This window comes from Scylla paramamosain, chromosome 11, assembly GCF_035594125.1.
Source record: "Scylla paramamosain isolate STU-SP2022 chromosome 11, ASM3559412v1, whole genome shotgun sequence".
Classification (NCBI taxonomy): domain Eukaryota; kingdom Metazoa; phylum Arthropoda; class Malacostraca; order Decapoda; family Portunidae; genus Scylla; species Scylla paramamosain.
Genome location: NC_087161.1, coordinates 12,737,695 through 12,752,409, shown reverse-complemented (window position 1 = coordinate 12,752,409; position 14,715 = coordinate 12,737,695). Strand labels below are relative to the sequence as shown.

Sequence of the window (14,715 nt, the reverse complement as noted above, 5' to 3'; positions counted from 1 at the left end):
TGACATCACTATGCAGTTTGTTGGGGGCAGCGGTGTATTACACCAAGTTACTCCCTCAACTAACTACTATTTTAGCCCCTTGGTATGTTTTGCTGAAAAAGGGGGCAAAGTGGAAATGGTTTGCTGAGTGTGATGACACATTAGTAAGACTAAAGAAAATGCTAGCAAGTCTTATGAGATATGATGCAAAATTACCACTAAAATTAGTAACAGGTGCAAGTGAAGTTGACACTGGAGCACCACTGATGCAAATGTTGCCTAATAGAATGGACTGATTGGTGGCTTATGCATCGAGAACTTTGAATAAAGAGCACAGAGGTAAAATACCCAATAGTTGAGAAAGGCGGTGGCTGTCTCTTATGCTGTAAGGAGATTCCACCAGTACATATAAGGCCAACAGTTTACTTTGGTAATGGATAACAAAGCACCATCATGAATTTTAAGTCCAGAACAACATTAGCAACAGCATGTATGCAGCAATACATGCTGCAGCTGGTGGCATACAAGTATGTCATGGAACTGCAGCAGTCAGGCAACATGGGGGTGGCAGACATGTTATCCAGGATGCCGTTAGCAGAGATTGAAGATAAGTGAGCCCACAAAATGGAGTACAATACGAAGCCAGAGAAGGCAACATGCTGTATTTGGATGTGGGACCTTCAGTGATAGTGGTAGAGGTAGTGGTAGCAACACAGCGATATGCAGTGTTAATTGATGAAGTACACGAGACTTACCTAGTCAGTTGAAACGTGCTTCGGATTTTATGAAGCAAATCACCTCTGCCAGAAGAGAGCTTTCACGTGAGATACGCTTTGCTGCTTCATGCCGCCAGACTTAAAAGTGTACCACCACCCACATGACAATAAATTAATCAAATCATGCTAACTTATTTGTAATAATCATGTGACGCTGAAAAGTGTAGGGGGGGAGCGGAGGGCATGTGAAAGCTCTCTTCTGGCAGAGATGATTTGCTTCATAAAATCCGAAGCACATTTCAACTGACTAGTAAGTCTCATGTACTTCTTCAATTTTACGTCAGCAAATCACTTCTCTGCCAGCGCTCACTTCCCATGAGGTTTTGAAGCCATGTGGGTGTAGTACATGAACATAAAGGAAAGTTAGTGCATTGGTGAAAAAAAACAACCATGCCCCATAATCCCTTATGGTGTATTACGTACAAGTTGGTATTTTCACCAGTAGAAAGCTAACTTCCTAATAGTGGTAGATACTTGCTATCCCAGAACTGCTTCTTGGAATGAGTCAAGGTCCTGAACAATCTTCTTGTCGTAATGCTTGGTAAAGGTAGTCTCCCTTGACCACCCTGCCTTTGCCATGATATGTGTAATTGGCAGTGATTTGCCTTTGATGCTGCAGCTGGCCGAATACTGCCAGCTGAATACTTTATTGTATCCACTCTTGACATGTGCAGCATGATCCTAATCCATCTTGCAATAGTGTCCTTGGTTACAGGTTTGTGTGGCTTTATAAAGCTGATGAGTAAGTTCCCGTTCACATGATCGACACCATTCCTTAAGTGTTCAGTTTTTTCAATGTACATTTTTAATGTTTCATAAACACATAGTCCTTTGGGTATGCTTCAAATTCCACAAATTGTACATTGAATTTTGGTCTACAATGTTTAATATTTTGCCCTAACCAAACACAAATAGAGTCCTTTCCAATGATAATATTTTTCAACATTAACAAATGCTATGTTTGCACTCTGGCTGCTTGCGTGAGTGCCATTAGCATGATTAATTTTAAGGTTAGTTCTTTTAGTTGAAGGCTGCATAATGGTTCCATAGTTCTTAGTTTTTCTAGCACTAGCTGGACATCCCAGGTCTCTGAATACCTGGGCTTTGGCAGTCTCAAATTGAAGACACCTCTCAGGAGTCTGTTGACAAGAGGGTGATTACCTGCTCTGCAGCTGTCTACTACTATCCCAAGTGAAGATAGTGCTCCCCTTCCCGTGTTGATGGAATCGTAGCCGACACCCCTGTGGAAAGTGTCGGACAAGAAATGTATAATATTCGTCATAGCGGGATTAAGGGGATTGATTTGCCCCGTCACAAAACTGTAACCATCTAGTGACATGTGTTCGATACTGTCTCTCAGTTGCTGGTCTCCAAGAGGCCATGATAATGTCTGTACCTGCCACCGAAATGCCTCTTGCTCGTAGCTGTTGCCTGACAATAGACATGCTATCAACCTGGTGTGCTCCATGATGGGATGTTCCTCTGCCATTGACGGGTGGCATAGAATGTCCTTCCTCCTCATTAGTAGCTGCGGTTCCTTGATGAGCATTGTGAGGAGGGGCCCCATCCATGGCTGAGACGGCCACAGTGGCACAATCAACCACCCCCTTGCCATCTCTGCACACATTTTTTGAAGGCATCTGGCAATTAGAACAAACAGGGGAAAAATGTATACCAGCACAATCTGTGACCAGTTTATTGAGAAAGCATCAAAGTGTTCCGCTTCAGGATCAGGTTGCCATGAACAAAAGCGAGGTAGCTGTTTATTCAATCTAGAGGCAAACAGATCGATACTAGGAACTCCAAAGATACCACAAAGCTCCCTAAAAATGTCCTCATTTAACTTCCATTCATGCCTGTCATTAAACTTTCGAGATGCAGCATCTGCCATGGAGTTGCCTTTGCCTGGAATATGAGAACATGTAATCCAGGCATTGTTTTTCGTACACCATTCCCAGATTTCTCTACTGATGTCATTACAGGATATGGATTTTGTGCCCCCCATTTGGTTTACATAGTTCACTACAGTTGTGTTGTCACAAAGCACTTTGATGTGTTTACCTCTGATGTGCAAATCTGATGTGCAAATGACTTTACTGCAAATAAGATGGCTTTGAGTTCTTTCGCATTGATGTGCAATTCTTTACATTAATTGCACATCTACCATTAACTTGTAGACGATTAAGGTAACCACCCCAACCCAAGTTTGAGGCATCCGCGTACAGGTTTAATTCCGTGCCTGGTTTAAAAATTTTCCTGTCTTGCCCTGCAATATGATTTATCCACCAAATCAGATCTGTTTTCATGTCATATGTGATGTCCATTCATTTATCAGAGTTGCCTTTTTCTTTTTGTAATGCTGAAATTTTAGCAGTTTCCAGTTTCCTGTAATACAGTTTCCCCATTTCCACTACTGGAATTGCAGCAACCAAGTACCCAGTCACTTTGGCCACATTCCTGATTCTGTTTTGTTCACTGTGAAAAAGTTGTTTGCAACTTTGAATGATTTTCTCTTTCCTCCGTTCAGTTAAGGTAACTGTCACTGTCTCAGAGTCATTAATGTTCCCCAAGTATTCCAAACGTTGTGTGGGTATTAAGACAGACTTCTCTTCATTAATACAGAAATCTACATTCTTTAGGAGCTCCACTGTTGAATGAATACACTCAAAGCACCCTTCAACTGAACTGTGGGAAATAAGACTCAAAGCACCCTTCAACTGAACTGTGGGAAATAAGAGTGTCATCAATGAAACTGGTGATGGTGTACCCTCTCTCTCTCAGTGTAGCAAAAATTGGTTTCATTAATTTGGTGAACAGATGAGGCCCTTCTGAAACTTCGTTTGGAAGACAGGAGAACTGGAAGATTTTTCCTTGCCATTTAAAGCAAAGATATTTCTGTTGCTCTTCAGCTATTTTGACAGAGTAGTAAGCATTCCTAAGGTCGACAGAAGCCATGTAATCACCTTTGTTAACAAGCCAAATTGCCTGTTCGAAGTTTTCCATCTTGAAATGTTTGCAATTTATGTGCTTGTTTAATTTTTCTAGGTTAAGAATCATTCTAAAACCTCCATCCTTTTTCCTATGCAGAAAAACAGGGGATAAAATCTGCTCCTCTTGCCTGTGTGTTTGTTATAACTTTAAGGTCTAAAAGCTTCCCAACTTCCTGAGTAATAATGCTCCTTTCCTCCTCACTTAAAGCATACTCATTACCTTCAGAAAATAAGTGAGTGATATCATCAACATTAATATCTAGATGGCAATGGTGATGGAACATGGATGAGAAACCTCGGAGCTTCCCAAAGGAACTTCTGCCTCTTCCTGAAGTGAATTTCCAATTTTTGAACTGGTTTCTTTGTTGTGATCTTGTTTATCAATTTCTCAGACTCCTCAATGTTCTTGGCAGCTTGAGAAACATCATGGCTGAACAAGAGTCTGGTCATGGGTACCTTATCAGAGCACAAGTGAGCATACTTCTGATTAATCTCCCATTTAATGGTGAATCTACGTGCCAAATTGTTCCTGTGGTTAACATTTCCCAGTAATGCTAGAGCACCATTTAGCATGTGTACCTTGTGGGCCACCTCTGGTTGTCCCTCTTGGGCAATCTTATCCAGCACTTTGAGTGATTTGGTAACAATTGTGGCAGCTTTTTCAAAGTCCTTACTGACTTCTTTCATACAAAAGTCAGCCTTTTTGGCGTCTGGTTTCAGAGCATCTAATACTTGAGTGTTGCATTCAACTGGGGCTAAAGCCTGACAGTTGCTCGGTTTTTTCACAATGTCGTCCTCTAAAATCTCCTTGTACTCCTCCTTACGCATGCCATTGTCAAAGACGTAATTCACCATCTCAGCGACATGCTTGTCCATGCTTGTCAAGGAGACCGTAAGACTTGACACTCTGCGGGAGGACACTACCAGTGGTTAGTTCATCCTGGGTATCACTACTAGAATCAAGCTGCTGCACTGACTGAAACCCAGAAAACCCTGGGCTGGAGTCGTCCCCAATCACTTCTGTGGGGGGCTGTTTACATCCACCCTGGCACCGGCAGCACCACCTGCTGGGGCCACGTGTCTCTCCTTCAATGCCTCCAAATCACCCCGTAATTCAGCCAAGGCTTCCATGACCATAGCCCAGGGTGGAGAACAGCCTTCGCCCCATAAATTAGAGGGTCGTGGATGCGTAGGTGAAGGCACACAGTCGCCTCCCCTATCTGATCCATGCCCCTGGGCATGGTGATGTACTCATCCAGAACTTTCCCATTGGGAAGAGCCACTCCTGGACCTGAAGGAATGCTTCCTATGTGATCCCTTGCCTTTATGCATTCCATGGGTGGATGCAGCTTGCTTGCCTGGTGACAGCCTGGCAGGTGAACCTTCTGTAATTTCCGACATGGCAGCAGGCCGATGGGCGAGCAGGGTGGTGGGTCAGGGGTCTGTGTGAGTCATAAACTATCCCCAGTGCTCCAAAGGGCACTTCCCCACTCCTCCACGGATAACAGGGTGACGGTGCAGCCAGCTCCTAAATGGGTAACAGGCTGTGGCCAGGCCTTTCCGCTCCAGATGGATAACACGAAGAAGGCAGCCAACTTGACTCTGGGGCAGGCCGGAGTGGTGATGTCTGGTCTCGGTGAAAACAACTCAACAACTGGCGGCGTGAAGCACCAAAGTGTATCTCATGGGAAGCGAGCGCTGGCAGAGAAGTGATTTGCTGACATAAAATTATGGAGCAGTCAGGAAGGTGGCCAGGGGAAATGAACAGAGATTACATAATTCAAAGTCAGGGCTGATGAAATTTTGATACAAGGAACAGCTTAATGTGGGGAGGTAGAGTGATTATCCCAGACACCTTGAGAACATGAATCAAGGAGCTACACTTGGGATACAATAGTTGTGTCAGAATGAAACAGCTATCAGATAGATGGTACACATGGTGGTCAGGAACTGACATGGAGCTCAATTTGCTGGTGAGAGAATGTAGCACATGCAAGAAAAGCTGCTGGCACTGGTGGATAGTTTCACTACATTGATTGAGGCCATCCCAATGAAGTCTACATCTTTGGCATGAACCATCACACAATTGAGTAAGCTGTTCTCAAAGTACGGGTTACCTTTGCAAATGTGTATGAATAATGGGCCACAATTCATTTCAGAAGAGATGGCAACTTACTTGAGGCAACAGGGAGTCAGACACATCAGAATTGCTCCCTTCCACCCAGCAAGTAATGGCTTGCCAGAAAGGGGTGTGAGGACATTGAAAAATGGGCTCAGGGTAGCAGGGAAGGCAGACAGGCAACTGAAGGGTAAATTGGCTGAATTTATGTTAAGTTATAGGTCAACACTCCAGGCAACTACTGGTGAAAACCTGCCAAAAATTATGTTGAGGCAAACATTATGCATGCAGCTGGATCTACTACGCCTGGATGATGAAGGAAGGATAGTGGGGAAATAAGAGAAACAGACTACCCAGCCAGCAGTGTGCTGCTTCATGGTTGGAGACATTGTGTGGGCTCACAGCTACTTAGGACCAAAATGGCATAGAGGTTGTGTAATGGTTCAAACAGGCCTGTTGTGATATGAAGTGGACATTGGGAACAACATTCTCTGGTCTTGCCATACTGATCAGTTTCTGGTTGCAGGGAGGAGGAATAAGGACGTAGTGGCAGAGAAGCAACAGCAACCAGAAATTAGCACAAGAGAAGCAACTGAGGACATGGTGGCACTATGTGAGAGAACAACAGCAGTGAGAGGACTGAGGAGTAGAGGACAGCAGGTATAGGTAAGGAAGAACCACAACAGCGGCAAGAGAGGATGGAGGATCAGAGCACAGCAAGAATAGGCAAAAGGAAAGAGCAGCAGTAATGAGAGAGGACAGGGAAGCAGAGGACAGGCAGGCAATGTGAAGGAATGGAACAACCACCCAAAAAAAAATTGAAACAAGCATATACTGGTTTTTACTTCTTGTTTGTTTGTAGGTTGTAGAGTTGCCCATGGAGTGCTCATGAATGCTGCAGGGAAACACAAATGTACAAAAGGATACTGTATTTTAACATAAACTTTGCTATATAGAGGAGTGCAAACTGCCAGGTCTGACCCCCAAGGTTGGGCCAGACTTGACTCAGACTGAATGAAGCAAGATGCACAGAAGACGCCACAAAGAAATCTCACCAAAATATAAGTCGGATGAGAAACGTTTCTACATGAGTAAATAAATGATAGCATTACTATATGCAGAGGGCAATAGTTGAGAGGCTGGCACTTAAGCAGCGGGAGTTACGAATTGAGGCAGCAGTTGGCAGTCAAACACTGTGAAGGTCAACAAGGGCACAGAAACCTCTGAAATGCTACGAAGCTACTATATAAATTTTTGTAGTAGAATAATAGTCTGAGGTTGTAAGGATGCGAGTGTCATTTGATGCCTAAAGAGCGGTAAGATGTAGTGTATTTATGTATAAGTGTTATTCAATGTTTAAGGGGGGGTAAGGTGTAGTGTACTTATCTATTCAGCCACCAGAGGGATTCAGGGTAGGTGCGTATGAATGGGGATTTGAAGCAACTATGCCAGTCTATCCACAACAACCACAGATACAATAAATTGCCTGTGTGTGTGCCTGTTGACTGATTGTTTATTGTAGATCCAATACCATGGATTGTATTAGTGTGTATGAATACATGGTAAAAAGATTTGCTGTCATTGTTAAATATCTAATTTTGACCACATCATGGCCATATTCACTGTATTAAGGTTGAATGGGACCTAATTACAGGATCCAAACTGTGCAAACCAACCTAGGCTAGATGGGTAATTTTCTATATTTAAAGAGTATTGTGCTGTGTGTAGTGTATCAGCAGAATACTAAGCAGCCTGAACAGCTATGCATTCATTTGCTAAGCCATTCTTGCCTCTGCAATCCTATAACATTTTTTCTAAACATTTACATCAAGTGCACCATTAAAGGAATACTGCATCCTGTAAAGATGACTCAAAATTGATGATTTTCTTTGAAACTTTTGGATAATTTAAACTAACTAATCATCTTAAAAGCCAAGATATCCAGTATGCATATAAATATCTTGTCTAAAGTTTAAAAGTAACATCAACCTGATATAGCAGAAGCTCAATTTAATGGAACAACTTAGCTAAGGCTGATACTGATAAATCAAACTTCTGATTGCTACAGCTCCTGATGTAGCTCAATACAACAAACTTTTCAGGTAAATATCTAATGATATGAGGAAAGCAAAGCCAGATATGGAGGGACCATGGGCATATTTGTAGAATGATGTATCAAAAGAATATTGTCAGCATTTTTTTAATATTCTTTTTATTTATTTTATGTAACAAGGGTTCTGGCCTTGGAAAAAAAAAAGGTCCATTAATAATGGTGCCAGTCTCCACAGAGAACAGCCATTATGGAGCAGTATCAGAAACTTGTAAATATGCCAGAAAATTTTGATAAATGGAGCATTACTAATATATAATGGAGCATTAGGTAATATATAAGAATTCTTCATATTGTCAAATTGAGCTAGAAGATAAATTTATTTCCATTACAATGAACTTCTACTGTATAAAGATACATGGAGCTTAACAGCAACTGCTTACCATTCATCCAGGTCAGGGATGGAGTCTAAGGGTGGGTTGAGGCAGTAGATATGGAAGGCCATGTCACACTCATCACACATGAGTTGCTTCTGGGGATCCTCCTTTCCCCCACATTGGTGACAACCACATTCCTTACATTTGCGTCGTAGGATATCTTTGCAGGTAGAGCAATTAGGTGCATTCTTCCCTGAGCACAACGATATATGTGTTAGAAAGACACATCAAAACAAAACATATCACAGAAAAAGAGATGCACATAAGTTTATGTATAAATAGAACAAAACAGAAAAAAAGACAATAATCTGAGATAATAGAATCAGCTCCAAATTTGTATTCACATGGATAAAAGTTCTCTACCCTTTTCATTTCATCTGTTATTTTATTTTATTTTCTATTATAGCTTCTCCTCTCTTCACAGACCAAACTATTTCGCAAGCAAATAAAATAACGTGCAAGTGAAGTGACAGGACAATTGAGGCTCACCAAAAGTTATTCACACTTTGATGATCATCTTCCTCTGAGTTTTCAGCAAGGATTCAGTCCCAAGCAATTACCTCTCATGGTTAATTTATCTCATCTTCAGATAAAATTCTCAGTATTTCTATTCTCAGTATTTCTACATCTCAAAAGGGGGCAAGATGCAAGAATACAGCAGAGTGGAGGGATCCAGTGTACAGCAAGTGAAATGAGATGCATAACTCCCAGAAATTCAACAATTTCAATGACACATACTACTGGTAATTTTTGCTTATCTAAGAGCACTTCACTAGCTTGCAGTCTTTGGTAATTTCACAAGTTTATGTCTTTTTGATTCTTCTGGATCACCTTGTTTTTAATTTCCTTTCTCTATGTTTTTATCTTGTTTTCATCCAATCTTTGCCATCATATAAAGATATCAGGTCATTTCACTGTACCTCTTCTCACACCACCTTAATATAATAAACTCCAATCTATTTCCTCTATTCACCATCTATGATCCTTCTTCCACCACATAACGGAGCAAGCCATTAAAGTGATCAATAAACATGCCTAAATTAGGAAATTTGGGGAACTTTTATTGGTATTTATAAGAGAAAAATCCCTTTCTAGTTACATTTACACTTGATATTTGCATGGTGTGTAATCCTTTATGCTAATGAAACCTGTTCAATGATACACTAAACTTACATTTAACCATCTGCAAATCCATCTCCTTTAGCCAGATAACACTGGCCTCATACAAAGATCAGGTTTCATTAGCATAAAGGATTACACTCCATGCAAATGTCAAGTGTAAATGTAATAAATACCAATAAAAGTTCCCTAAATTTCCTAATTTAGGCATGTTTATTGATCACTTTAATGGCTTGCTCCTTCAGGGGAAATAAGGTGGGATGGTTATAACACCAAAGCTTTCACCTCTTCCTATCAAAACATCCTCCTTATCTGTTCAAGTGCTTTGCCTCTTTAAGCACCTGTTTCTTACATGTAATCCTTTACTCTGTCCTTCCTCTCCTATTAGAACTTTCAATTTCATTCACATACTCTTTCTTTACAAACTCTTCACCCTTCATCCTCTCAATATAACTCAATATACCTCAGTGTATTCCTTTTCATCCATTCCACCACTTCACAATTCATTCCATTTGTACTAAATCTTTCATATGTATTGATTGATTCTTTCATGCTACCTATTAAAATTCTTTGCAGTGTTTTCCATGCCCTCATTGGCCTAAACCCTCAGTAGGCTTGGTAGGAAAGTTTTTTAATCTATCCTCAACAGAAAGATTCTTAAACATCTATCACTTCAAAATCTTCTATCTGATTGCCAGTATGGGTTCTGTTGAGGCCACTCTACTAGTGATCTTTTGGCTTTCCTTACTGAGTCTTGGTCATCCTCTTTTAGAGATTTTGGCGAAACTTGTACTGTTGCCTTAGACATATCAAAAGCTTTTGATAGAGTCTGGCACAACGCTTTAATTTCCAAACTATCCTCCTAAGGCTTCTATCCTTCTCTCTGTAATTTCATCTCAAGTTTCCTTTTTGACCATTTGACATTGCTGCTGTGGTAGATGGTCACTGTTCTTCTCCTAAATCTATTAACAGTGGTGTTCCTTAGGGTTCTGTCCTGTCATCCACTTTCTTCCTATTATTCATCACTGATCTTCATAACCAAACTTCTTGTCCTATCCATTCTTATGCTGATGACACCACCCTACACTTTTCCACATCTTTTTGTGGACATCCAATCCTTCAGGAAGTAAATAGTTCATGCAGGGAAGACACAGAACACCTGACTTCTGATCTCTCTAAAATTTCTGATTGGGGCAGAGCAAACTTAGTATCGTTCAATGGCTCAAAAACTCAATTTCTCCAACTATCAACTTGACACAACCTTCCAGACAACTATCCCCTCTTCTTCAATGACACCAAACTGTCACCCTCTTCTACACAGAACATCCTTGGTTTGTCCTTTACTTATGATCTAAACTGGAAACTTCACATCTCATCTCTAGCTAAAACAGTTAGGCGTTCTGAGTCTCTCCACCAGTTTATCTTTCTCCCCCAGCTGCTAACTCTGTACAGAGGCTTTGTTCATTTGCATATGGAGAATGCTTTGCATGTATAGGGGTTTCCACTTATACCACTCTTTTAGACAGGGTGCAATCAAAAGCTTCTTGTCTTATCAACTCCTTTCTCATCGCCACAATGTTGCATCTCTTGCTATTTTCTACTGCTATTTTCGTGCCAACTGCTCTTCTCATCTTGCTAACTCCATGTCTTCAGCCTCTTTCTCATTGCCACATTTTCTTGCTATTTTCTATCGCTATCTTCATGCCAACTGCTCTTCTGATCTTGCTAACTGCATGCTTCCCCTGTCTTTGACCTCTTTCTCATTGGTGCAATGTTGCATCTCTTACTATTTTCCACCACTATTTTCACGCCAACTGCTCTTCTGATCTTGCTAACTGCATGCCTCCCCTCCTCCTACAGCCTTGCTGCACAAGACTTTCTTCTTTTCTCAAGCCTATTCTGTCCACCTCTCTAATGCAAGAGTTAACCAGTATTCTCAAATCATTCATCTCTTTCTCTGGTAAACTCTGGAACTCCCTGCCTGCTTCTGTATTTCCATCCTCTATGACTTGAACTCTTTCAAGAGGAAAGTTTCAAGATACTTATCCTGTAATTTTTCACAACCACTTTTGAGTCTGTTCAGGGACCAGCACCTTTGTAGGCCTTTTTTATTACAGTTTTGTTGCCCTTGGCCAGTGCCCTTCCTACATAAAATAAAAAATAAAAAAAATAACTGGTATAATACTGAGCTTAACAGTATAATATCAGTATACTGTCATAATATTGAAGCTAATTGTATAATATCAAAGTTTGCTGGTGACACCAAAATAATGAATTCCATAGGCTCTAACAAACAAGTAAAAGAAATACACAATAATCTAGACAAGTTGTCAGAGTGAGGGCAAAACTGGCAAATGAGTTTTAATGCAGGTAGGTGTAAAGTGCTTTATGTAGGGCATCAAAACGAGAAAGCAAAGTATATTATAAATGGTACCCAACTTAAAAGTGTAGATAGCAAAACTGATTTAGGAGTAACAATATCGAGCAACCTAAAACCTAACTAACAATGTTTGGAAGTTGTAAAGAGGGCAAACAAAATAGTTGGCTTAATCAGCATATCTTTTGAATATAAATCTAGATACAATCCTCATTCTATATAACTCTTTGGTCCATCCCCTTCTGGAATATTGCATTCAAGCATGGTGCCCCTATTACCAGAAAGACACAGATTTAATTAGAACGAGTTCAGTATAAAGTAACAAGAATTATACCAAGCCTAAGAAACAAACTATGAGAAGAGCATCTTAAAGAATTAAATATATTCCTATTAACACAAAGAAGACTAAGAGGTGACTTAATACAAGTGTTTAAAATCATCAAAGGCGTTGATAATATAAACTGCAGTAAGTATTTCACCACAGATTTTTCAAGTTATATGAGAGGAAACGGTTGCAAAATTGTTGGAAAATGGATTTTACCTCAATTCCACAGTTAATAGCATTTTGTTTGTTAGAAATTAAACTCCCTGCCTTCAGGAAATGGAGGTACCTCATTTCATCTCTTTTAATTCTTTCCTATAAAATTTCTTTCACATTTTTTACTTTTCTAACCCCATAAGGTATTTATTTTTAGCTGTTTCCTGTACAGCTTATGCTGGAGGGAGTGGAGAGTGAGGTGAGAGCCTTCGGCTTTGCTGTCCTTTTCTTCTACCATCACTTAGTAGTCCTAGGCCAGGTTGCCTTGAGAGGACTGTGTATCTATGCAACTCTATGTCTCACAGACACTGCACTTCCTGGATGAGGGCTATAAACCTTTCTGACTCAACCTGGTATGACCTGAAGGGACAAGGAGTGGGGAAGAGAGGTGGACGAATGGTGAAGGGAATCCTGTACTTGTCCCACATGACTGACAGTATTTATTCCTCTACACCTATTTCTCGTCACTCTGAGACATGCTGGGCAAAACAAGTGCCAGTGATGATGGCTGAAGCTGAGGGAATCAAAAGTGAAAAAACTGTCCTTTCCTGGTTTGAGACTAGCCATGTGACATGGAACACAAGGCTAGGCATTTCTGGGGCCTTGGCTTCTATTCTCTATGCTGGATGGAGGATGATGCAGACTGTGAGAAGGCGGTTCTAGAGTAACCTGACATCGAAGGCTGAGGATCCTTTTGACCAGGGGCGTGCCCACGTAGGGACTAGGGTTGGCTAATGATTTCATTGCCTGAAGTTGGACTGGCAATGCAACATTGTCCTTTGCAGCCTTGATGACTCCCTTCACAGCCTCCTCATCAGAAAGTAGGTGGGAATCCATGGGAAACTCCCTGAGTTCCTCCCAAAGCATTGCATTAAAGAAAGAAGGAAGGCTTGCCAAGAAGGCCCCTGACATTTGCTAGGACTGTGGTGAAGTCTGATGCACTGTCCGACATGGCCAGTTGCATAATTTGAAAGACCTGATTAAGCAAGGCCTTTGAGTGTGGAGGGAAGGAAGCTGTCCCACATAGGTACAAAAGATCCCCCAGTGCCCATGCAGCAAAATTCTGCATATTCCTGATGGCAGCTAAGGAATTCTCCTGGTGTGTTATATCTTCCTGTTTTGCCCTCACAAAGGGTTCCTTTGACTTCAATGGTAGGACCATAAGAACTCTCTTGTTGACCTTGATCTAATAAACCCTGTAATAGCAGTGGAACTTCCTTGACAGATAATGGGCCAGATGTCCCACTGAATGACTCCCCCTCCCGCAGCACATCAATAGTCCAATCCCAGGTGCCAATAATAAATGGGACAGGCTTGAAAACAACCCAATTCTTGCCAGGAAGGGATTGACCCTGTGGTGAAGGTGATACGAGCCTTTTGAGATTCCAAAGTTGCATCCGGGAAACACTGGGAGAGGTAATGCAAAAAACTGTGAGAGTCTGCTGAAGGACCAGAAGACTCTAAGTCCTGTGCCTCCCTTGCCAAATCAAGTGAAACATTGGTCTCCACCTGATGAGACATCACTAGAAAAGAGACCACTGTACACAGACATCAAAATTTGGTAGGCAACAGCTGGTGCTGTTGCCTACCAAATTTCGATGTGTTGTTGTCCGTGACAGCCTGTTGCTCATGTCACTTTGGACATGCATGTCTTTTGTGTTCCTCATGTAGTATGTGTCACTTATGCCACTACTCTGTCATCCCTGATACTACATGCACCCCCATGCAGCAACTGAGAGCATGCAGCCTGCTGCAATAGCAATAGAAAAGTTGTGGCTAGAAGGATGACATGAAGAAGGATTTTTGTAACTGTTTCCCTCTCGCACCATGGATATCAAGAATAAGGGGGAAGGCCTCATTGTTGCCTTAACCCTATCATCCTCCAATGGCTGCAGTGGCTGGACATGCTTAGCTGTCACTCACATCCTGGTATCACTTGGAAGCTGGGACCCGAGACTGGGACCAGGGTCAGATAGCATAGTCTTCCAATTTGAGTCCTCTGTCTCTGCCACATTTTGTGAGGACCAGTGACTCAAGTATGGTGTGGCTAACTGGTCCCACCACCAAGGGACATGAAAGCTTGAACCATATCCTATGTGCCATGTCCTTAGGAGGATACTTGGGCGTGGTGGCTGCATGGGCCAGGATCTGGCCACTATCTCCTAAATCTACATTGATCTTGGATCCCTTTCCCAGTCTCTCTCTCTCTCTCTCTCTCTCTCTCTCTCTCTCTCTCTCTCTCATATTCCCATAAAATGTGGTGATTTAATATTATAAATTCTTATTCCATTACTAGCACAAGACTCCAAAGTTAACAGGTTTTTTTTGTT

At 41.5% G+C, this 14,715-nt stretch overlaps 1 protein-coding gene across 2 annotated transcripts in view; it reads right to left on the bottom strand.

Moving 5' to 3' along the window:
• The window catches only part of LOC135104963 (E3 ubiquitin-protein ligase UHRF1-like), a 195,803-nt gene that overhangs the window by 107,254 nt on the left and 73,834 nt on the right, over positions 1-14,715 (bottom strand). For both annotated transcript variants that reach the window (XM_064012792.1, XM_064012793.1), the window contains exon 6: positions 8,358-8,544. In XM_064012792.1, coding sequence (XP_063868862.1) covers positions 8,358-8,544 — 187 coding nt within the window. The remainder of the gene's footprint in view (positions 1-8,357; positions 8,545-14,715) is intronic.